This window comes from Dermochelys coriacea, chromosome 8 (genome assembly GCF_009764565.3).
Source record: "Dermochelys coriacea isolate rDerCor1 chromosome 8, rDerCor1.pri.v4, whole genome shotgun sequence".
In the NCBI taxonomy this organism is placed as follows: Eukaryota; Metazoa; Chordata; order Testudines; family Dermochelyidae; genus Dermochelys; species Dermochelys coriacea.
This window is the reverse complement of record NC_050075.1, coordinates 15,728,535-15,754,246: the sequence shown is the minus strand read 5'-3', so window position 1 is coordinate 15,754,246 and position 25,712 is coordinate 15,728,535. Positions and strand designations below refer to the sequence as shown.

Genomic DNA, 25,712 nt, shown 5'->3' with positions numbered 1-25,712 from the left:
GCATTGTGATAATTTTCATCTGAAAGACAGTAACAAAAACAGATCAACACCCACAGAAAAGAAAGTTCAGTCTTATTTCAAATGTGGTAGCTGCCTCAGCTATTTAAAAGTTCCTCTTGTAATTAAAAGTCCTTTTTTAAATAAAGAGAATATTTATTTATTCTTCCCAAGGCAGAACTGAAGACAACTTTGACTTGAGATGAAATTAAACGAGTTAATTTTTTGTTTAGGAATCTTGCTCTCACAGAGAGAATGAATTTCAAGTTACTGCTTTTAGAGCTTTCCCCTCCCCCATGGGAATATATTTTAAAACATGACAGTTTATTAACTTTATTCTAAGTGTATGGCTTCTGTAGTCTGGCTGTGTTACACACTGGAACATCAAGGCAGAGTAATGGGGGATGGGAACAGGAGCAGAAAAACCTGATCAGATAAGTAGACACTTATCTTTTCCGCCCTGTGCTTGTAATTAAAAAAAAATGGCTGCCTTTAATATGTCACAACAGCAAACGTGTAATTCCACAAAGGAAATGTTAGGATGAAACTGAATAAGCAGTACCCTAAAATGCCATTTCTGGACATTTGCTTCTCCATTAGGTCTAACTGCATTTAGATGCAACTTGAAAATGAAAAGAAAAACCAGTGTGTAAATTCAGTGGTCTGCTCAGTTAGTTTTGGCTAATTATTTGGCTGTGTGGAGAGAAGGTGAAAGTTGATTATGTTGTATATATGTTTAGATTTACAAACACTTTGCAACAGTTCTGTTCTGAATCATTTGAACTAAGGATACTGGATGCAATTTTCCTTGTCCATTGATTCCAGTCGAATCGATGTCCCATAGATTTTAAGGCCAGAAGGCACCATTAGATCATCTAGACCAGAGGTGGGCAAACTATGGCCCGTGGGCCCATCCTGCCTGGCCCTTGAACTCCTGGCAGAGGAGGCTAGCCCCTGGTCCCTCCCCTGCTGTCCCCCCTCCCCTGTAGTGGTGCCGCCTTGTGGGCAGCGTGGCTACAAGCTCCTGCTGCTCTGAGCTGCATGGTAAGAGGGGGGGTGGGGTGGATAAGGGGCAAGAGGTCCCGGGGGCAGTAAAGGAGCGGGGGACAGTTGGATCGGGTGGGGGGGCTGGTCAGGGGACAGAGAGCAGGGGGTGGTTGGATGGGGTGCAGGTTCGGGGGGGCGGTCAGGGGATAGGGAGCAGGGGACAGTTGGATAGGTGTGGGAGTCCTGGGAGGGCCTGTCGGGGGCGGGGGTGTGGATGGGGTCGGGGCAGTCAGAGGACGGGGAACGGGGGGGTTGGATAGGGGATGGGGTCCAGGGAGTGGGGGTGTGGATAAGGGTCACGGGGGGCAGTCAGGGGACAGAGAGCAGGGCGGGTTCAATGGGGGTGGGGTCCGGGGGGGCGGTTTGGGGCATGGGGTCCCGGGAGGGGGCGGTCAGGGGACAAGGAGCAAGGGGGGTTGGATGGGTTGGAGGTTCTGAAAGGGGCAGTCGAGGGCGGGAAGTGGAGGGGGCGGATAAGGGGTGGGGCCAGGCTGTTTGTGGAGGCACAGCCTTCCCTACCCGGCCCTCCATACAGTTTCACACCCTGATGTGGCCCTCAGGCCAAAAGATTTGCCCACCCCTGCTCTAGACTGACCTCCTGTGTAACGCAGGGCACAGTATTGCACCCCCTTACTCCTGTATTGAGCCCAATAACTTGTCTGCTTATTCTAGGGCTGAGCTCAGCCTTTTTATGTACTTTCGTAACTAGTAACAGTGGTTCTGGATTTTCAATTGAGCCAATTTTTGTTTTCCCTTTTCTCTGTGCAGTGGCAGGCAGTGTCTGTGCTAATTCTCTGTGTCCTGGTTATGCATTCCATTGGATGCCTTTGCCAGGCAGAGGTCAACTTTGCAAGGTGAATAGAACTGCAAGCATGTTTGTCAATTTCTGGTCCCAATAAGCTTAAGCTACAAGGAAGGATAATAATCCTGTAGAGTCTCCGGGCCAACTTCAGCCCCTGTGTAAGCAAATGTTAGTTTATTGAAGCCTGGAGCTGATTGGTTATGCCATCAGGAGTTTGGCCTGTGTCTTCTGCTGGGCTAATGAGTTTCTTGCTTGTGTGTATTTACTCAGACTCCCGGGCCCAGCAGAGTAAAATCCTGGGAGTAGAATGTGCATCCCTACTGGAGCAGACTGAAGGCTTCATGCCTTTCTGTCTGTCTGTGATTTATTAAGAGAGACATTTTATTACTCTGAGTTATTTCCTCCTGTGTTGATCCCATTTATTTATTTCTAAACCAAGCTTCCAGTAAAAGTGACCAGTTTCTTCTTCCACTTGGGGAGGAAGGAGACGGATGGGATTGCAAGGTGTGTGCGTGGGGGGAGGATGGGAGAGACAAGAACAGCTGAAGAAGAAGAGGAACTGGTGTGGTCACAGATGGTGAGGTGAGAGGGTTCATTTGCCTTTCCTTGTAACATGTACCCCTGGAAGTGTGATTGAACAAAGCTGCTTAAGGCAAAGCCAAAGGAAAAAGATCAAGGGCTCTGAAGGAGCTCCAGACTAGCTCTGACATAATTCAGTGCAGGTACCTCTCAGAACATAAAAGGGGGAGGGAAGTGATCAATAAAACATGGGAACATGGTTTTTTCCTGCTTTATTCTCCACAAGCTGGACGCAGCTGAATCTTGCCCCGACTTTTTCTTCCAGAGTGGTTCAGCAGTTTAATGTGCTGCCTCTTTAAGATAATTCCCTGTTAAGATTAGATTTTTTCTACTGATGCTTGGCTATAATTACCAGTATGTCTGGAATGTGGATATCAAAACATAATAAACCTCTGTGTGGGTAGTGCTAGGATTACCTCAGTGACTCGGAAACACGCTCTGCCTCGAGTACAATGGTAACATTTCTTGTGATTTTATTCCTTGGCCCTTGTGCTATTGACTCTCTTCTAATGCGCTCTCGCTAAATTGACTCTGTTTGCTTTAACAGAATGAAGAGAAGCGGAATCTTTCCCTGGGGGGCCACGTTGGATTTGATAGTCTCCCAGATCAGCTTGTCAGCAAATCTGTCACACAAGGATTCAGCTTCAACATCCTCTGTGTGGGTAAGCAGAGTTTACCATAAACTAGGGAAATTCTTAGTAATAGTAATACAATAAATAATAATCTAGTAGCACATCAGATTCATGGATGTCGGAGCACGTCACAAAGGCAGATAAGTACCATTACTGGCGTTTTACATGGAAAATGCTGAAAAGTTAAGGCCAAAGTTTGTTCAGTTCCCTGCTCTGTCACAAACTTGCTGTGTGACCTGGAGCAAACCACATAGGCCTAAATTGTCACAAGTGCTAGCTTACTTTGTAGGCCCAACTTTGAATGCCTCTGGTCTGCTTTTCATAAGCTCTGAGCACCCTCAGCTGTATTCACTACCAGTTGGGATTGTGGGTGTTCTGCCACTGGCCTATCAGGCACTAGGCACTCAGAATTAGTGGGCACTTTTGGCAAGTTTTGTCCTTAAATGGCTTTCTGAAGGTTTAACAATGAGTCTGCAGTAGATCTGGGAATAGTGTAAACCACTTGTGAGTGTGTGTTGCAGATTCCCCTCGGAATAGATCTCCAGAGTTAAAGCTGTCTAGCTTGGGCTGTAATGGACTCTCATCCTCTTCACCTGTAGTTGTAGCAGCTCTGGAGATCCCTAATTCAGTCCCGAGTGTGTTGGCCAAGGTGGCACCATTGCAATAACACTCAGAAGTCCAGACTGCCATTAACATAATGTCATATTTTATTGTTTCATGAGGGAAACAGTGTTCCTCTTTGTAAAGATAGTTGAAGGGGTTTTTTTCTGTTGAAATATTCCACATATATAGTGCTGGGAAGGGATTATTATTATGTATTTGTTTATTATTATTATTAATAATAATTTTATTTATTATTAAACTTTTTTGGTCAATAAATGCCAGTTCATCTAACCTGCAACTTTTTGTGGGAAAGGTTTTGGTGAATTTTTCAACTTGAAACACTTTTTTCAAAAGTTCCAAAAATGTCAACATTTTTTCAAATGAAAAATTCCAGTTTTCCGATTCAAAACAGCCTTTTGTTTTGAAATTTAAGCTAATTTAGATTTTTTTAAAGTGATTGAAATTGAAATGAAATATTTTTAAAAAATCAAAACACAATTTTTCAGTTGGCCAAAACTGGGTTTTTTGTTTTTGGGGATTTTTTTGGATTGTTGGTCCACAAAAGTTTTTGATACTTTGACTTTCCAACCAAATTTGGGACAGGAAGATCTTTCAAATTCTCAAAAATGTTCAAAAGAAAAAAAAATTCCCTGTCCATCCCTATGCAATCCCTAGGTTGTTTTAGCTTCAGCCAGATCGTGATGGGAGGACAAACAGAATCAGCTTCTCTACCTGAGCTGATGTGGGACATATGTAGGGTCCTACCAAATTCACAGCCATGAAAAACATGTCATGGACTGTGAAATCTTTTGTGTGCTTTTACCCTATAGCATATAAATTTCATGGGGGAGACCAGCATTTTTCAAACTGGGGGTCCTGACCCAAAAGGGGGCTGGGGGTCATAAGATTATTGCCACCCTCACTTCTGCGTTGCCTTCAGAGCTGGGTGGCTGGTGGCCAGACACCCAGCTCTGAAGGCAGTACCCCACCAGCAGCAGCACAGAAGTAAGGGTGGCAAAACCATACCATGACACCCTCACTTCTGTGCTGCTGCCTTCAGAGCTGGGCAGCCCAAGAGTGGCGGCTGTTTACGGAGGGCCCAGCTCTGAGGGCAGCAGTGCAGAAGTAAGAGTGGCAATATCATAACATTGCATCCTTACTTCTGCACTGCTGCTGGGGGCAGCTCTGCCTTCAGAGCTGGGTTCCTGGCCAGCAGCCACTGCTCTCCAGCTGTCCAGCTCTGAAGGCAGTGCCGCCCCCAGCAGCTGTGCAGAACTAAGGGTACCAGTACCACAACCCCCCCTACAATAACCTTGTGATTCCCCACAACTCCTTTTTGAGTCAGGACCCCTACAATTACACTACCAGGAAATTTCACATTTAAATATCTGAAATAATGAAAATTATGATTTTTAAAATCCTATGACCATGAAATTGACCAAAATGGACCGTGAATTTGGTAGGGCCTTAGACATATGGATTTGAGGATGGGGAAATGAAGTGGCTGATAGCAGGCTTAAGAATCACTATCACTATAGCTAGAAATAGTAATGCTTTATAGCTGAGCTGGGTCCTGATTGGAACTTTCCCAGAATTTGAGGGTGGGTGAATCCAGGGTTTTGAATTGGACCCATTTCTGTCCCCAAAGAAAGATGGAATTTCCTGTTTGCCTTCAGCATAAAACATTTATTTCTAAGCATGCTGGCCAGTTGCTAGAGAACAGACCTTACAATAATCTCATTATCATTTTGCTTTTTCCCTTTCAATTTGTGCATGATTTTAGTAGCGGATGCCACACAGACTGCTTGAAGCCAGTCCTTTCCGGTGATGCCTGGGGGTGCTGGCTTGCAGATGATTTTTTGTTTGTTTGCTTGGCATGCTTTTGTTTTAGGCTTAAAGTACTGCAACCTGCAATAACAGTTGAAATGCTTTCGGGGGCAGAGAATTCTTCCCAGCACTGGCTCTAGACCAGTGATCAAGGCAGGGGAAGTGATATTTTCAGTATCTGGAATGTGTTCCAAGATCTCTTCCTGCCCAGACTAGATGCAGCTTTACATAGAGTGGGCAGTGGAATACTTCCTTTATTCTGATCCTGACCCCTTTAGGAACTCCCTATCTACAACTTTTTTTTTTTTCATATCTAAAACCCAAGTAAACAGTATTGCTTGTACCCAGAGTTTAATGTCAAGCAAGGATGTTACCCTGGGTTTTGTAATGTCATTCTTCAAAAGCAGTGTGTAAGCAGCAGAAGACCATGCATTTGTAATTGCCACATTTATTTTTTTGAGGGGGGAAGAGGTCAGACTAGATGATTCAATGTCCCTTCTGGTCTTTAAATCTATGAAACATTGGGGAGATCATCAATTTCCTATAGTTCCCTGGCAAAGGGAGAAGAACCCAGTTACAGCTGTTGACTACCATTACAAATTCTTCCTCCCAGTCCTGACCCAACCTGGACAAGAGAATACTTGGAGAAAGTCAGTGCTTCCTGACAGACTTTGGATAAGGTCTGCCCTGAGCTTTCCAAATGACTTCCCTGTCAGGTGGGCTTGGATCATCAGTTGGTTTCTGTCTCCTTCAGATGGCACTTAGCCATTGTTGGGGGATCCAATATTTGGCTCTCCACCATTCTATCTACAGTACAAATATTCCACGCAGTATTTGTTCTCCAAGGTGGGAGCAGAAGGGTTTCAGAACCTGCTATGCCTAAAATAAAAACCTTGTATCAGGCTTAGGTACCTCTCTAGTCTAGCAGCTTGCCAGTTATCCCATTGTCACACAACCATGTCAGTTCAGCTCAACTGATTGGTGCACCTCAGACTCTCTTTATCGGTTCCAAAAGATGATGGCCAGAAAGGGACATGCCTAGTAAAGTTAAAATGGTGGCCCGTCAATGCTGAAAATGTAGCACTATGGTTTATTCATTATATCTTGTACAGTTTGCCTTGGTGTGTGGGCAGTGCATATGATCATTATTCATCTGGGGAAGCTGGCCTGGGAGAGACCCTCTGATCCAAAGGTTCTGTCCATGTGCCCAGTCAATAAGCCAAAAATGCAAAGCCACTTCACACCGTTTTGTTTGGTTTTTCTTTGCACCGTTGGCCAACAGAATTCCATAGCCTTCTCGTTCTTTAGAAATAGGGGCTTCTTGTAGGCCAATCTGGAGAGCATCACAAACCCATTTACTTACAAAGGGTATCAGTTCAAAGCCTTCTCTGCTTGTCAGGCAGATTTTCAGGAGAGAATCTGGCTCTTGATCCGTTCTAGGTGTCTCTTGGTGCCTGTAGGTATATGGGGATCACAGACGAAAATTTTCCCCTCAACTTTCCTTTATTAATTTTCTTACTTTTATAGTCTTCTTCCCACTGAGCCTGTCTCTGGGATCCCCATTTGACTTCACATTCCATCCGTCTGCTTGTCTAAATGATTCAGCTTGGCAGAGATTTCTTCTAGCTCTTCCTGCACAGATGATGCATTTGGAGAGGGGAATGATTCTAAACAAACGGATCCCTGCTGCCTTGCTCCTGGGCAATGCTCTGCCAAGACAGTACAGCAATATGGCACTTGGTATGAGGCCTGCAAGACCAAAATATGTGACATTGGTTTAACTGCCCCCACCCCCAACCCCAAACAAATGCCTGTTAGTCTTGCTTTACCTTTGCCACAAACCATGCTGATGTGGATTGGAGCTTGTGACTAAGGGCAACAATGCAATGTTGGGGGAGGGAGAAATGACTAAGCTCTGTACATCAAGAGATCTATAGGAGGAAACCATCTCTACAGCTTAGGCGTTCCACCCTCTCCGGATTCTATCACCAGATCTCCCCAGCCAGCTGAGGCTTTTGTTAACTCATATTTCAAAACATTCCAGCCCCTCTTTGCCTTTGAGCAGCTTATCTCTCGTTCAGAAGTTTGCCTGGGTGGCTTCAGATGGGTGCCTGAGGCAACTTTTCTTTTGCTTATCTCCTTGTGGTTCCACCTTGGCTGGTTCTGCTTGATGTGTGGCCTCACAGCCACTCTCGCGCCATGCAACACCATTTCCTGCTCTCTGTAACGGGCAGCCTGGGAATATTTTTGGAAGATTTATTTATACCCAACCAGATCTAAGGAGTGTTTTAAGCCATTTGAATGGGATTTGCATTGGTTCCTTAATAAAAAATAAAACAGCCAAGCTGTGTTTCCCTTTTTCCTTGTTTCAATGCTGCATGCATTTGCCTGCTGATCAGCACGTACCGATACCCTGTGCATCAGAATGGGGCATTTCCAGCATGTCTGTGAACTATAGGGGCGTGGCTTGTGGGTAGCATGTGCTCACACCAACGCTTCACACCCTGAAGAAGAACTCACGGTGCCTCTAATCTTCACTCTCGAGATGGCTGGCCGGGGGGCAGCAGCTGCTAGGAGATCAGAGCAGGCAGAGGGGCCATGTGGAGCAGCTGTCTGACAGGCAGTCTGGCTGGCCCAGGGCAGACCTGCAACCATAGACCAGCCATGCACAACAGAGTAACAGGTGTGTTGGCTGGCAGGTTAAGCTGACTTAGCAGGTCCACTTCTGTGAAGGGAAGGGGGCTAAGGGTTTCTGTGCAGTGGGAGCCCTACGAACCTTTGACCCTTATTAAAGGCACATTGGGGATGAAAGGATTAAGAGTATAGTTGAGGAACAAGCAGTTTTAAGGCCTCTGGGCATTGTTAGGGTTGACCTGGGTTTGAGTGGAGGTTTTGTAGAGTGGTTGCATAGGAAGATTTCTTAATACTTAGCAAGCAGCATTTGCTAATGTAAAATGACCGGAAACCGTCTCTAGGACTTACTAACAGGCCTGGTTTCCATACTTAGGGTATGTCTGCACTTGAGCTTTAGGTGTAAATTTCAGCTCTGGTAGACGTACACACACCAGCTTTGATCAAGCTAGTGTGCTAAAAATATAGCTGTAGTTGCTGAGGCAGGAGGGGATAGTGGCCTAAATAAGTACCTAGAGTCCCAGGCAGGGTTGTCCTCAGGGTGGCTGTCCTGTCCTGCCACAGCTACGCTTCTGTTTTTAGCATGTTAGCTGGATGAAAGCTAGCACATGTACATCTACCTGAGTTGGAAATTACACCTTCATTGAATGTAGATATACCCATAGAAACCTGAGCTCCAGGGTGCCTTCTTTGCACATGCTCACTGCATGCACGTGTAGGTCGGGGAGTTATGCATGCACTTGGCAAGACGGTCGCTTAGTTGATTGTGCGCACTCACAAACTCTCCATTCCCACAGGCATGCTCAGGAAGTGCCCATTGACAAACAGGCAACACAGGACTAAATAAAAAGCAACTGAGGTTGCTCTGACCACTCTAGATTCTCAGTCCTGGCCTCTTCCTCCCACATTCTGGGCCAGATTCATCACTCATGTGCTTTTACTCTAGGGAGGGATTTTGCCCTGTCTGCTAAAAAAAAAAAAAAATTATGTATTCTTCTTCGAGTAGTGTCCCTATGGGTACTCCACTGTAGGTGTATATGTGCCCCTGCACCTCTAATCGGAGATTTTTGGTAGCAGTGTCCCGCCCATGTGCCCTCCCTCCCTCGTGGTCTGCCTTGAGGCTATTTAGCACTGCACAGGTGAACCCCCCTCACTTTCTTCTCCCTTTGGCCGCAGACCTAATGAGCAGTTGTCCCTTCCTTATCTCTGTCTAGGCATCTGATGAAGTGACCTGTAGCCCACAAAAGCTTATGCTCAAATAAATGTGTTAGTGTCTAGCGACAAAAAGAAAAGGAGTACTTGTGGCACCTTAGAGACTAACAAATTTATTAGAGCATAAACTTTCGTGACTACAGCTCACTTCATCGGATGCATTTGGTGGAAAAAACAGAGGGGAGATTTATATACACACACAGAGAACATGAAACAATGGGTTTATCATACACACTGTAAGGAGAGTGTTCTCTGTGTGTGTATATAAATCTCCCCTCTGTTTTTTCCACCAAATGCATCCAATGAAGTGAGCGGTAGCTCACGAAAGCTTATGCTCTAATAAATTTGTTAGTCTCTAAGGTGCCACAAGTACTCCTTTTCTTTTTGCGAATACAGACTAACACGGCTGCTACTATGAAACCTGTCTAGCGACAAGCACTCCTCGTTCTTTTAGCATAAGTAGTGTTTGTTTTGTTACCTTTGTTCTCCTTAAAAGTAGTTAGGCTAGCGTTTCTTTATTTTATTTTATTCCTTGGGGAATAGAGCGGTAGGACGACACCAGCAGCTCTGAAGCACGGCACCCATAAGGGGTCCCCTGCTGTGAGTTCTGTTGCGGCACCGTCCGCACCACAGCTCTGAAGCAGGCACCCGAGAAGGGGTCTCCTGCTGTCAGCTGTGCCCTGCTGTGAGCTCTGCTGCTGCACTGTCCCCACAGCACCGAGGGGCTCCAGCAGTCAGGCTCTCAGGCACTGACTGGTACCATCTCTTAAAGAGCGGCACAGAGAAACCCTTTGGTAACAGGTGCAACAAAACTCCCACCTAAGAAGTGTTCTGCACCTTCCTAGCCATCGATACTGACAACATACTACAGACACTCCTCTGTGGTACCACGTGAGCCCATGGTAACACACATACTCTGGAGACCTGTGGCCTCAGTACCCAGGGAGAGACAATTACCATATCATCCCTAAAATAGTGGCACCAACAAACTTTCTGTACTGGGCACAACAAAACTCTCATTTAGGGAGTGCTCTGCCCAACTATCGATACTGACAATGTACCACAGACACTCCTCAGTGGTACCAAAGGAACCCATGGTACTACATGAGCTCTGGTACCCTGGAGACCTGATGATTGGGGAAGAACCGCAATCCCCATTACCAGGACCCCAGTATCAAGCACATCCCGGCACCCAGAATCGCTCTTGGCACCGGGCTGTATACTGCCAATACCCCAGTCAGCGCCACCTTTACCCACTGAAGAATCTGACACTGGCCAGGAGGAGATCATTTCCCTGGCCTCATCATGGCCCACCGTCAAACTACAAGGGTCCTCCCCAATTCCATCAAGCCAGCCTACAATCACGGTACGGGCCCCCTGAGGTAAGCCCACCGCCCATGCCCACCTTCCTCCCTCACCCCCCCCCCACCCCAGGTCATATTGTAGTTCTTGGGTGATGTACACACACATGTCGCAACCATCCCCGGTGTCTGTCAGGAAGAGTCCACCAGGTGGTTTGCTACAGTCTGGCTGTCCAGAGCTAGGGCAGGAGGAAGCTTTTCCAGAACAGGAAAAAGAACCTGAAGAGGAAGCTCCCCCTCCAGCACACTTCTCCTCATCGCTCCCAGAGGAGGCTGTGCTGCCCACCCCTCATCACTAAGTGAAGATTTTAAGAACTTTCTAGATCTTACCAAGAGGGTGGCAGACGAGCTCAGATTCCCCTAGAGGAGGTGGCAGATACACATCACAAGTTGGTGGAAATTCTGCACACCACCTTTTCCTCTAGAATTGTCCTCCCAATTAATGAGGCGATTCTAGATCCTACCAAAGTCATCTGGCAGACACCAGCCTCCATTGCACCATTCAGCAACAGAGTGTAAAAAACAAAACAAAAAAAAACCCCTACATCTCTACCCAAAGAGGCAGACTTTGTTTTCAACATCCGCAACCCAGCTCCATCATCGTGGATGTGGTTAATGCACGAAGCAAGCAACATGATGCCAAGTCAACTCCATACGATCAGGCTTGGTAAGATGGCCTATTCATCGACAACATTACTGTTCAGAGTCATAAATTACCAAACTGACATGGCCAAATACAATTTTATTAATTATGGGAAATCCAATGTGTTTCTGGAACATTACTGAAAACAGAAAAAGAACAGATTCAGACCATTCTTAGAGATGGTCAGTTAATAGCCAGACTGGTCCTAGAGACAGCACTGGATGTAGCTGTTACAGCTGCCTGCCTAGTCTCTGTGACAGTGGTACTGAGGCGGGTTGTGTTTTTGGTTTTGTGTTGGGCTACACCTCTCTAGATTGCCCAAAGAGCTACAGACTTCCAGTTTGAAGGGCCAAACTCTTTGGGAGAAGACAGATTTTCTCTCCACATCCTGAAGGATTCTCGGACCACGTTACACTCCTTAGGAATCTACACTGTGGTACAGAAGAGAAAATATACCTCTCAACCACACCACAGGTCACAATCTTCTCAATACCCACCATCTCAGTGCTGTTATGAGCCACAGTGTAAGAGGACCAGGGCTCAAAAGTGGGAACAGGCTTCACCCCAGTCCATGACCTCTCAAACTATCTCTTATAAACACTTTTGATGAGCTGGTTGAGGGCCTGAACAATGATACCTTCCAGCATCATCTGCCATCTATACACCTGTCTTGTCACTCAGAAGTCACTTTGCCCTACTTCACAGCAGTAAGGACCAGCTCTATAGAGATCAAGGAGATTGATTTCTAGCCCTGAATCTACAGGGTGCCGACTTCCATATCTCAATACAACCATCGTACAGAAGATTTCCTACTGCTTACCTTTGGGGCAGGATCATTTTCAGTACAGACTGCTCCACACAGGATATCCTCCAAGGTTCTCTTCATTGTGGCGGCACACTAACCCCGGTACAGTGACTAGACTTTATCAGCACCAATCTTGATGCAGTACAAGCAAGAGCATTCCTCTCGCTACCCACATTCACCACCCTGGGACACATGTCTCCCTAATACACTGGGGAGATCACCTACACAACCACACGGTTCAAGACAAATGGCCTTCCACAGAATTGACCTTCCATATCACTCTTTTGGGGCTAAGGGCTGTCAGGGGTGCCTGTGCACACTTTCTGCCTTTCATCAAAAACAACACACAAAGGTCATGATGGACTTAATGTGACCTGTATGTTTTGTATAAACCGCCAAGGAGCTGCCAGATCTCCCTCCCTCTACAAGACAGCACTCAAACTTTGGAATTGATTCACCCATCACAATGTGCTCATCTCAGCTGTCTATCTACCAGGGATACAGAACGTCACAGCCAACAGTCTCAGTTGCAATTTTCTCATGACAGTGAGTGTGTACTTAATTCAGAGGTGGTCCAAGATATATCCGCCCTTTGGGGAACCCTGCCTATGGATCTCTTCGCTACTTAATAGAACAAGAAAGGTCCTTGTTACTGCTCCAGGACCGGCCTGGGGAAACATTCACTGGCAGTTGCCCTCCTCTTCCCACAGGACAGAGCCTACTTGTATGTCTCTTCCCAGTTTCCTACTCTATCCAAGATTCTGTTGGAAATTCAGTAAGACAAAGCAAGAGTTATTCTGATTGCCCCTCTTGACCATGACAAGTCTGGCTCCCTTACCTGACACAGATTGCAGTATACCCTCCTGTTTTTCTTCAGTCCATCCCTCACCCGCTCTCTCAAAACAATGGGCTGACCCTTCACCCCAACCTGCGGTTCCTCCACCTCCAGGCTTGACTCCTTCTTAGTTCCAAAGCTTAGAGGCAGAATGCTCTGACAAGCTGAAAGGTGTGTTGCAACACAACCAAAAGTTGACCCCTCAACATACTTATCTACAAAATGGAAACGACTCCAAGTTTGTGTCATTTCAAACACACAGGCTCAACCTCATCTTTCCTCCCTCTGATTTTGCACTACATTTTAAACTCTCATTCCACTTCCTTAAGGTTCATCTCGCGGTGAAATCGGCTTCCCACTTGGTGTTTGCTCACCCACTAATGCGAAGATTCTTTACGGTCACTGGGAATCTCTTCCCACATTTGACACCACCTGCTCCAGCCTGGGACTTTAACTTAGTTCTCAGGGCTTTGACTAGACCTCCCTCTGAGTCCAGGGCAACTTGTTCTCTCTTACACCTGTCCATGAAAACAGCATTACTCATTGCCATCACCTCAGCTAGGCACAGAGGAGAGATAGCAGCCCTGATAGTACATCCATCCTTCACAGCCTTTTTTATTTTTTAAAGACAAAGTAACTCTAAGGCCATGTCCCAAGTTTCTCCCTACTTTCTCTGCACTTTCCATATGAATCAACAGATCCGTCTCCCTGTTTTTTCCCAAAACCATATTATGACAACTGGGAGATAATTGTGCATATGATAGATATTAGAAGGACAATAGCATTCTACTTGGACAAGACTAAGGACTTCAGGAAATCCCCTAAACACTTCTTTTCGTCCACAGAAAGATCCAAATGCTTTTGCAGAACATTATGCAATCACTGAAGATTTGGCCACTCACACTATCTTCGACTCCACAGTACTCTCTGTAGTAAAAGACTCCACTCTGAAGTCCCAGCCTCCAGTGGCAAGTACTGCTCGGGAGTCACTTACAGTGGAGCACCCATAGGGACACTACTCAAAGAAGAAGAGGAAGTTAATCACCTTTAACGATGGTTCTTCAAGAAGTGTGTCCCTATGGGTGCTGCTCCACAACCCTCCCTCGTCCCCTCTACTTCGGAGTTCCCTATAGGGATCTGCGGTAGAGAAGGAAATGAGGGGGGTTCACTGGGGCAGTGCTAAATAGCCTCAAGGCAGACCACGAGGGACGGAGGGCACATGCATGGGCTCAACGGGACACTGCTACCAAAAATCTCCAATTATAGGTGCAGGGGCACACAGACACCTACCGTGGAGCGTCCACAGGGACACACATCTCGAAGAACCATCTTTACTGCACAAGGTGAGTAACTTCCTCTTCCTCTTGCATAATGACAGGTTTCAGAGTAGCAGCCTTGTTAGTCTGTATTCGCAAAAAGAAAAGGAGTACTTGTGGCACCTTAGAGACTAACAAATTTATTTGAGCATAAGCTTTCGTGGGCTACAGCTCACTTCATCGGATGCATTCGAAAGATTATGCTCAAATAAATTTGTTAGTCTCTAAGGTGCCACAAGTCCTCCTTTTCTTTTTCCTCTTCCTCTGTTTCATAAATGGTCAAAATCTGAAATCCTGGGAAGGTGGAAATAGTCTTTTGTCTCACAGAGGGAGAACACGCCTGCCCTGCCTGTGCAAATCTCCAAAGAGAGACAAGTGAAAAGGCCAAACAAAGGAAGCCAAAAGCCAAATACATTGGGCACTGCTAAAACACACACAAAAAACCTCACTATGAAAAAAACAGAATCCAAAGACTTAAGCAGACATTTCATGTAGTTCTGTCATAGACTCACGGAACGTAGATCACACTGCACTGACTTGCATTGTTAACTGTATTAAGTACATGGAGCTATTGGTTTGTGAGTACATCATAAAAGGTATGCAAAAATTGAGCCAAGTACACTGTAACACGTGAACAGAAGCATTTGAGTTGAAGAATCAGTCAGAACTGAACGTCCTGTAGGTTGTGTTGTGTTGTGTTGTGTTTTGTATTGGGGGGAGGGATAGCTCAGTGGTTTGAGCATTGGCCTGCTAAACCCAGGGTTGTGAGTTCAATCCTTGAGGGGCCATTGGGGATCTGGGGATAAAATTGGGGATTGGTCCTGGTTTGAGCAGGGGGTTGGACTAGATGACCTCCTGAGGTCCCTTCTAACCCTGGTATTCTATGATTCTCCCTAACTTTCATCATTTTGGGCTCTAAATCTGGGATGGAGGCAGCAGAGAGTTCTGGTTACATTTTGTTTGCATGTTCTTTGAGATCTTCGGATGAACAGTGATACAGAAGCAATGTGCTAGATAAGATTAAGAATCGGAGGCCTTTGGGAATAGGGCAGTAGGAACATCACAATGATTATGCCTCTCTGAACTTGGGGGAGTTGCAGTAACCTCTCACAGTTTAATTTTTGTTGTGCTCTGTAATTAATTTACTCTGAAGTCCCTTTACGAATTCCACTTTGCAATAAACTGGTGACTCTTCCTAGGTGAAACAGGCATCGGGAAATCCACACTAATGAACACACTTTTCAATACCACCTTTGAGACGGAGGAGGCCAGTCACTACGAGAATGCAGTTCGCTTACGACCGCGTACCTATGACCTGCAGGAGAGCAACGTGCACCTAAAACTGACAATCGTGGATGCAGTGGGGTTTGGAGACCAGATTAATAAAGATGAAAGGCAGGTCACATGCCATCTAGTCACCATTTCTGCACCAGCCTCTAGTGTTCTAACATGTAGCTATATGTGATTCTCCCTGCAATGTTACAGACAGAGCCTCTGTTACTGGGCACCCAGTTTTCCACCCAATTTGGATTATGAGGAGTCTTGATTATGGCCGCATTAGAGGACAGGGATGAGCCGCTGTAATAAGTATGGGAGAATGCTAGAGGGAGTTTGGCTAAGGAGAGAGAATGAGGTTAGTGAGCCAGTGAAAACTGTAACATGTTGTGAGTTGTCTTAAAGAATCCAGTGTAATCCTGCTGACTTGTTTGCTTAATTCAGTGAAACACACACTAACAGACCCAATGTCTGTAATCAACGTGGCTGTCTTAGGACACCCGCTGAGGAGCAATTCTTACCTCTAGGCTTGTTGAAGAAGCCGTAAACCTCTTCTTCTTTCGTAGCGTTGGGCCAGATTCTGCCACCCTTACTCAGGCTGAGTAGTCTCCTACTTTATGAGGAATCCCGTTGTGTGCAAAATTTGTCCTTTTATTAGTGACGGTGGGGGGTTTGTTGTGTTATCACTCATCCATTCAAAACGTATTACCCAGGGGAGCTCACTCACATCATGAGTCGGAAAGAGGCTGGATTAGTGGGGAACATACAGAACTGTGTCTTAAAGCAAAGATCTAGTTAACTCACTCAAAAACTCACTGAGCCAAATCCTGAGGGGTGCTGACCATCTGCAGCTCCTTTTGAAGTCAATGAGAATTGCAGATGCTCAGCACATTTTAGGTTTCGTCCCATTGTCTTTAGCAGGGAATAATAGTCTCTTCCCTTTCAGATGGCTTGGTTAGCTAACCTGTAAACTCTTACAAATCTAGTTAAAAAACCAAACCAACTGTGGAATAGTTGGAATTTCCCATTATGATAATGATCAGTTTGTGATATTGGTTCCTCTTGCCCACTCCCATTTAATTGCCCGTGCACCTTGTTTGGATCAAATGACCTTTGCAGGAGGTCAGTCAAGGTGATCATGATGGTTCTTTCTGGCCTTAAAGTCTATGAGTCTAAGTCCCTGTAAGACATCTTGCAATAATTTCAATTGACCTCCTTTCAGAGTAGTTATAATCTGCCAAGGCTATCCAGTGGTAAAGGCTCTTCAGGATTCCTGGGTTCTCCTCTTTGTATGGCTAGGCTACTACATCAAGATACTTTACACTTGAAATCTGGTCAAAGCTTGATGTATGGAAGTTGTCTGCTTTCCATATTTCAGTTCGACCAGCATTAATCCCTTTTGTGCTGCAATACAGCCTCTAAAAATACCATACGCCTTTTGATTAGAAGTTGCGTGTGTGAACATAACATTCTACACATTGCCAGTGGAGGGCTAAAATTGTTTATGCCTCTTTGTAGATGGTTTTAAAATAATGGGGCTGAGAGAATGCATGATAACTTTAAACTGTCAACTTCATTTAAACTTCAGCGTTCTGGTTGCTAATGGCATCTGTTTTTAGTTACAGGCCAGTAGTTGATTACATTGACATGCAGTTTGAAAACTACTTGCAAGAAGAGCTGAAAATCCGTCGTTCTCTCTTTAATTATCATGACACAAGAATCCACGTCTGCCTTTACTTCATCACTCCAACTGGGCACTCGCTCAAATCCTTAGATCTGGTAACGATGAAGAAGCTGGATAGCAAGGTAAGGCGTTTAAGGCAAGCATCCACTCTTCAAAAGTAATGTATGCTTTCAGTTAGATGTAAAGCAATATTAATGCATAGCATCTTCCATACATGCATCTCAAACCACTTCACAGACATCAATTGATGAATTCTCATAACAGCTGTGTGAGCTAGATTGGTTAAAGCATGGATCTGCCTGATCAGTGACTCCATATAGATGGTTTCATGGGGTTCTGTGTTCATTTCTTCTCAATGGCTTCCATATAAAATTTGCTCTTTTTGCAAGAAAAACTAGACATTAGTTTGAAAACAGTCTCTTTCAAGTTTTTCTGCAGCACCCATCGCTGTAATAACTTTGCTTGGGGTCTGAAAATCAAGCTGGGCTGTTTCTGGCTCATTATCTCTTGTGAAAACAAGAGAGTCTCCGTTGAAGAGTTAGCTATTGTTGTTTTTGGGGGGGTGGGGGGAGAGGAGGTTTGCTGACATGCAAGCCAGGATAGGCTCCAGCTCGCTGTCCCAGTGCAGTGCTACCTGTATTGTCCTGTCAGTAGTGATAACTGGGGCAAAAAGCAGTAAAAATTGAGACTTCTTGCTAAATGTAACAGATTTTGCTCTTGGATATACAGATGGAGCAATTGTTGAGGAAAAATGTTTTTACGTATGGACTTGACTTACCACGGCTGCACTTTAGAATTGTTGTCCCTATTTTCACATTGGAAAAGTAAGTCAAAGAGGATAAGTGACTTGCCCTGGATCAAACAACAGATCAAAGTCAGAGGCAGGAACAGAACCTACATGTCTCAATGGTCTAACTCCTGTATCGTATTGCCTTCTCAAAGTATTCTAAGGGCAATAACTTAGCAAGGTCATACGAATCCTAAAAAGTAGGTCTGTTTATAGTCTAGCTAGTGGTTACACCTATATTTCGTTACATAGGTCCTCAGGCAGTCACTCCCTTAGGTGGCAGGTGGTCATGTGATTGGTTTCCATCATATACAGGGTTTACAGTTCATTTCAATGGCTCTCAGCACGCCCACTATACAAATTGTTCCAGCACCCCTGAGTTGATGTTACATTAACATCACCGGGCATCTGAAAACTTTCCCCTAATAAACTCTGGCTCTTGGTGTGATGCCAGCATTACGTGTTCTCTGAAGTATGTTTGCAAGAATTCCCATGTGTGATTTTCCTGGTGCCTTTGTGATGGTGGTGGTCTCACTAAGCTTTTATATTCCTTTCCTTGTGCATTCCCTTCCCTTAACGTCTCCTGCTGCCTTTTTAAATTGACCCTTATGTAAAGGGGCTGTTGGCCCCTTCCTGAAACTTAGTGCTTTTTCGGTTGGCCCTTTCCCAATACCAGGATAAAGGGGAAGGGCCAAAGAGGAGTCAGAATCCTGGGACTGACAGGTCCCCAGGGCCAATAGGGAGAGGCCAGCCCTCCAAGTCAGCCAGCTGGCCACGTGGGCAGATCTTCATTTGTTTATAATTGCTGTTTAATAAATCGTATGTGGTTAAAACTCAATAGTAGTGATCACTGGGCAGAGAAGTGGACAGTGAGGAGAGAGTACCCCAGAGCTACCCTAGGCTCTGTCCTGAATGACCCATATAAAACTGGGGGTTAAGCCCCCCGCGGATCCTGGGCCCAGCCTTCTTGGGGTTAGAAGGACTCTGCTGCATGGGAGAGAGGAAGAGGAGTCCTCGCGGTCAGGCAGGCATCTGGGTAAAGGGAGTTGGGCCGGGGATTCCATCGGATTTCAGCAGGGTAGTATAGAAGCTAGGAAAAATTATAGTGAGACCATTCCCCTGCTTCCGCTAGGATCATACCAAATTTAATCATTTGTAACTGAGCGTATATGAGAAGTATTTTTTTCAAGTTGGCTAAGCCACTTGGCTAAACCACACATGGTTCCATTGCATCCCCTCCTGAAGCCTTCCAACATTGATTGTATTGCATGGAATGATTACCTAGACTTATGATGACTAGGAAAGGGGAGACTGGTGATCTTCTGTTGAATCCAAGCCTGTATAGATATTTTGCATTTCACCACTACCTTCCATCCAAGGATCCCAAAGTGCTTTACAAGCTTTCATTAATTTAGTCTCTCAACACTGATATCAATCCTGATAGGCTGGTAAATGTTGTCATCTCCATTTTGCAGTTGAGGAATCAGAAAGACTAAGGCTATGCCTACACTATGCAGCTTTGAGTGACATGCCTATGCTGCTACAGCCGTGCCGCTAAAAGGCCCGCAGTGTAGCTACTGTTTGTCTGCAAGAGAGAGCTCTCCTGCCAACAAAAAAAAATTCCACCCCCAACAAACGGGAGCAGCTTTGTCGGCAGGAGAACACTCCTGCTGACAAAGCGCTGTTCACACCAGTGCTTTTCATCGGTAAAACTTTTGTCGTTCGGGGTGTGTGGTTTTTTTTTTAACACCCCTGAACAACAAAAGTTTTGCCGACGAAGTTCCAGTGTAGACAAAGCCTAAGGGTTTAATCACAACAGATGTTAATGTCAGTGAGATCTTCTGAGGATCAAGTTCAAGGTCAGAAGTCTATGGCAGAGCTAGAAACCAGCTCTACTGAGTCCTAGTCCTGCCCCTTACCCACTAGACCATCCTCCTCTCTCTCATACGGTGTGGATCCTACTTTGGCTTGAGTTCTAAGACTTGTTTAGCAAGGGGCTTGGGTTTTTTTGGTAGGAATCTGATTATTATACCTCTGCAGTACCATATCAGCAGCCTGAGATCAGGTCTTGGGTATACAGTTTTGATTGCCTATGTTAATAATAATAACGTGTCTTGCTCTAAGTACTGAATTTTCAAGATTCCTCTAGGGCTAAGGCTTTTTTGCATGAAGTCTTCCATCGTGCCGTAATACCGCATTTGTTCTGCAGCTGAGCTCATGGCCAGCTGTTGACTGCTCTATCTAATTACTTCCAGGCAGCCAGAAACATCTTCAAAGCTGGATTTTAGGTAAATAATAAATGACTGGATGTCTGTTAAACAAGAAGAGGCATATTTGAATTGAAATGTGTCTAGCTTTTCCCTTGGTGCGAGTAGGGAAATAAGAAAAGAACTTAAAAAAAATCATCTCTCTGTGGCACAGATAAACACGCTGAGTTATTCATGTAAAGTGCCGTTCTGCCCTAGAAAGTGACTCTAAAACTAGCATCTTGGGGCTTCATGTTTATAATCTCTCCATGATTTCCCAGTCAGCATGCTCCATTTACAAGATAAAGCTAACTGCGTGCCCTACCTGAGTTCGGAGATCCCAGATGGACTCTTTAATACTTGCATGTCATCACCAGTCAGAGAGGTTCTGCAGGCCAATTTATGCCCTTAGTTGTTTCTGTGCATTCCCAGACTCTGCTTTTAGTGACACCTGGACAACTCCATTGCCTTCAGGTGTAACTGGAACTTGGGGAATGGTTTGATTGATGGTGCACAAGTTAAAATAGAATCCAGCTGTGTTGACTCTACGGTGCTAACAGGAGTGTGAAAAGAAGTAAAAATGTATTCACTTCTACTAAATTAGGAAAATATATTTTTATTGATTTACAGAATGGAGGAGTAAAAAGGTGCAGTTTTCCACAGTCCCTTTTCAGGGTGCAATGGCACTTTAATGAAAACTAAATTCAAAGGGGCAGGAGTTTTGCTCTCTGCAGAATGCAACTCTCACTAGCCAGCCCTGTTTGGTGTCCTGGTAGTTTACTACTGCTTATTCAGTACTATATTTTACGGCCTAGGCCTTGGTTTTATTACACTGGAGCAACCCAGTGCTGTGGAAGGGCAAAGTGGGCGAGATCAGTCGGGGTGACCTCCTGGGTACAGAATAACGTGAGATGCCATTGGAGCTGGGGAAGAATATTCATCTCCCTATTTTTGTTGGGGGTGAGGAGAGAGATGACAATTATTGCTTTGCTCTGGGATCCTATTTGACTCAGGGCTGGCTCTCTAGTGCAATGTTTTTAAAGGAGTGCTTTATAGCCCTTTTATTCCAAAGCTTTAACATTGTAGAATGAGCCAATGACATCTGAGTGAAGGCTACATCCTTTTTAGGAATTCTGAATACACAGTGAATACCTAGATCACATCAGAAAGGGGCATGAAGGGGATTACCATTAGATCTCAGAAATCTTTACTTCTGAGGCCTGGCAAGTAGGGGTTTGATCAGAACGAATCAGTAAGTATATGTAATCTGCCCTTACATATAATCACTCCTTCTCACAGACTATGCAGAGGTTAGAGCAGCAGTCTGAGAACACTGATCCTATTCCCAGTTCTGCCAATGACTTCAGACACTTGTAACCTGATTTTACCAAGGTGCTGAGCACCCATTGATTTTATTGGGAGCTGAAAACCAGATGGTAAACTCCTGTGCCTCAGTTTCTCTGTCTTTAAAATGGGAATAACACTTACCTACCCCATATGGGCTCTATGAGGCTCAATTATTGTTTGTAACTCACTGTGGAATCCTTGAATGAAAACCCTGTGTACGTGCAAAGCGTTATTAGCGTTGTGGTCTTAGGGTCTACTCAGGTAGTGGAAGGATAAACCTCTTTCTGTTTCAGCCGTGTTCGCTTTGTTGAGATGGACTTGTGCTGGCTTTATAAACTTAGTCAGGAGTGAGATGAGACTTTGGCTCTGACTCCTAGCTAAACTGTATATCAGTCGATTGGGGCTGTGTCCTTCACACTTCAAGTAGATACATGAAAGCCATTATAAGAGGAATGATGTACATTGGTGGGTGGATCAAGTTCAACAGCACTTGAAACTCCATTTGTTTTGTTGTTCTTTTTGATTTATTAGACTTTTTTCAGTCTTTTTTTTTTTTGTACAACAGACCAAACAAATTCTAGAAGCCACCATATAAAGCAAGTACAAAAAAAGTATCCATCAGAAAAGACCAAGATATTTGACACAGTCATGGATTCCTCTGTGCATTAAGAGCAATACTCCTGGCACAGGGATTCTTATGACACACATCAAAACAAAAAATAAGAAAATTAAGGAAATCAAAGTCAAGAGGGAAAAGAGTAGGGGAAGGGAGTAGTAGACAAAGAGGACAGGGGAAGGGGAGAGTGTGTGCAGGGGTTACCTCGTGCTTTTCATCCAGGCTTCCCGTATAGATCGTTAGTAGACAAGTTCTTGGAAAGTTTGACGGGGGTGACATAATCATTGTAACAGGACGCTTTCTGATACCTTCCTGATGCACTTTTTTTTAAAAAAACAGCTGTACATATTTTTGCCAGGTGTCAGGAAAAGTTGGAATAATCCAAGACTAATTTAACTGAAACACCATTATCTTTTTGCTGTTAGCTAATTGCTGGCATTCATATTTGTATTGGCTGCTGATTGTTGGACGTATCATCTATTTAAAAGCCTCTTGGATCTTAAATTGTGGAGCAGAGGATTCTCCTTGATTTGCCTTTTCAAGGCAAACAGAATCTGATCAGTGGGGATTAGAACCAAATCCTAGGAGCCTTGGCTTGCACTTTATCTGAGCAGTGCAAGGGCCCAGGAAAATACCAGGGGAAACAGCTGTTAACACAATCTCTGCTTCCTCATCCCCACTGGAAGGACATACCAAACTGTGTGGGGCCCTTTGCCTCCTGCATTGTTATAGGTAAAAGGCTGAGCCTAGCTAATGCTGTTAGAAGAGGAGGACCTGTTATCTCTGATAGGGTGACCCGACAGCAAGTGTGAAAAATCGGAATGGGGGTAGGGGTAATAGGTGCATATATAAGAAAAAGGCCCAAAAATCTGGACTGTCCCTATAAAATTGGGACATCTGGTCACCCTAGTCTCTGACTACGTGGTCAGATTAGACCATTTAATACTAATAAAGAGAGTTGAGCCAAATTGATCCCTGGTTTGGGTTTCAATGTTCTAATCCTTCCTTAGCTGCTATGGGACGTATTGTCAGAGAGAGTCCCAGGTTCTGATCCTTTCCCTGGAGGATTTGGGTTGTTGAGAAGAGGGTATGTTGGGAAACAGGATGATTAAACTGTCCAAAAATGGAATGACTAGACAATGTTTCTGAAAGCACAAGCCCTGCTTAATTGTCAGCACAAACTGACAGAAATGCTGGAGGGTGCAAAACCTCATACAATCTGCCCTGGGCTTTCCTCCCAAGGTCATTCTTTCTTCCACACGGGTAAATGGGCCTCATACCAGACCTGGAGAGACCACCACTGGGAGTCCTGGGTCTATTCAGTACTTTCTCTCTCTGCTCAGATGGTTAACAAGATAGCCCGTTGTGGTGGTGTTTTTTTTCCACAAGAAGGACATTTGGCCACTGGCAACTGGAACAAGACGGACAGACTGCTTTCCAGGCTGTCTGTCTGTCATAGGTCCCTGCTGCCATAGTGTCTGAATGATATGTTTATCCTTTCAACACTGCTGCAAAGTGGGGAAGTGTTATCCCATTCTATAGATGGGGCTCTGAGGCACAAAAAGAATAAGGGCTTGTCTATGCAAGGACATTCTGGAAAGTTAATCTTTATTAACTAATGGTATGAATTTAAAGTGGATTAGTTAAACCTTTGGAAATGAATTAAGCTCAATTGAACTAAAGACACTCTAATTCTGAATCAGAGTGTCCCCCACAAGGGTTTAATGTGGTTTAACTAAACCACTTTAGCAGTTAACTCGGATTAACTTTCCTGCGGCTATGTCTTCACTAGAAGCGCTGCAACTGTGCTGCTGTAGTGCGGATGCTCGCTACAGCGATGGGAGAGGTTCTCCTGTTGCTGTAGTTAATCCATCTCCCCAAGAGAATTCTTCCACCGACCTAGCACTGTCTATACTGGGGTTTAGTTTGGCTTAACTACGTCATATCCCTGGGTGACGTACCTGGATCAGCCTAAGTATTTAGTGAAGACCTGGCCTTAGTGTAGACAAGCCCTAAATGACTTGCCCGTGGTCACGCAGGAAGTCAGTAATAGAGCAGAGAATTGAACCTGATTCTCCCAAGTCCCAGGTTATCCGCCTAACCACTGGCCTATCCTTCCTAACCTCTGGTTATAGTCAGGCAAAGCTTGAAACTGAGTAGCAAAGATCTCATAGGACAGGACTGAGGTATGTGGTAAGAGCTTGGCAGGAGAATTTGCCAGAGTCCAGCTAGGGCTGTTTGTTGTTTACTTTCATGAGTAGAAACATCACTCACAAAAGCCTAATATTGTAAAATATCATTATGGGGCAGCTAGCGAATTGGGTCACTTTTTTGATCCAATAAGTGGTCTCCTTTTCTACCAGAGAGTTAAGCAGTGGGATGACATGAAAGCTGTGGAAAGCCACCTAGCAAGCTACAAAGAGATTCAGAGCTGGTAGAGCAGCCTCGTTTATTTTAATGGCCGTCGATAGACAGACCAAGCAGCAGTTTTGAATTCCAACCTCTGTAGGTCAAAAATGCGGGAAGTAGAAAAACATTAGCTGACAGATCAGACTTTCCCTTAATTTATCTGGAGTCTGGTGTTTCCCTGTTTGGAGTATGGAACCAGTGAAGAATTTTTCAGTGGTGGTTTGTAACATGGAATTTGGCATTTCTGGGCAGAGGGAAATTATTTAGAAGCACTTGCTGAAACGGGTCCCACTTCCCAGGAAGCACTTGCCATTCACCACCAACAGCTGCCACCTCCTGTATCCCAGAGGACACAGACAGGTCTGTAAACTGATTTTCCCTACCCTCGCGTCTCCAGCTGCCTTCAGACTCCATGCGGTCTAGCATCAGACACACAGCACCTCCAAGGGTGGCCTATAAAAGCCCCAGACATCACAAATCATTCACAACTGGCTGCCTTTCCTTGTGCCAGGTCCCCCAGAGAGAAAGCAAAGCCAGTTTTCTGAATTCCCCCAATTCTCCCCTTCCTCCCCCTTAGTGCTTTCTCCTTCACCAACCCTCCAGAGGGAGAACAAGAGAGGACTTTTCACCCTAACCCCAACACTGCAGGCTTCTGCACAGTGTTGGATGATAGTGAAATGGCTTCCTGCCTGAGAAATGTAAAAACAGCCCTAGGTTTTGCTAGACTAGGCTACACAGTGAATGTGAATGACTTTCTTTCCCTGTGGAGTTTAGCGCAGCTATGGGAAATGGCTTTGCAGAACCTGGAGTGGGGTAACTCTACTGTGTTTGTTTTGGGTGTGAGCTGCTGATGTTAAGTAATGCCAAGCGTAAGAATGCTGGCACTTCACAGTTGGGTGTCATTTCCCAGTCACTCACTTAATCTGCAGGAGACACACACAGTGTGGCACTCAAGGAGAGTTTTAGCAAGTGTTAAAGTAAATTGCTGCAAAGATTCTGACAGCAAGTCCCTGCTCTTTCCCCATTGAATCACCCTGTCTCATTTCACACTATCTGTA

The 25,712-nt window shown here is 45.0% G+C and overlaps 1 protein-coding gene across 6 annotated transcripts in view; it reads left to right on the top strand.

Moving 5' to 3' along the window:
- The window catches only part of SEPTIN8 (septin 8), a 74,517-nt gene that overhangs the window by 30,438 nt on the left and 18,367 nt on the right, over nucleotides 1–25,712 (top strand). For 3 of the 6 annotated variants that reach the window (XM_043520186.1, XM_043520189.1, XM_043520187.1), the window contains exons 2-5: nucleotides 1,813–1,898; nucleotides 2,973–3,087; nucleotides 15,490–15,685; nucleotides 17,185–17,371. In XM_043520186.1, coding sequence (XP_043376121.1) covers nucleotides 1,866–1,898; nucleotides 2,973–3,087; nucleotides 15,490–15,685; nucleotides 17,185–17,371 — 531 coding nt within the window. In that variant the 5' untranslated portion in view covers nucleotides 1,813–1,865. The remainder of the gene's footprint in view (nucleotides 1–1,812; nucleotides 1,899–2,972; nucleotides 3,088–15,489; nucleotides 15,686–17,184; nucleotides 17,372–25,712) is intronic. The other 3 variants (XM_038412326.2, XM_038412327.2, XM_043520188.1) reach the window with 1 other exon arrangement.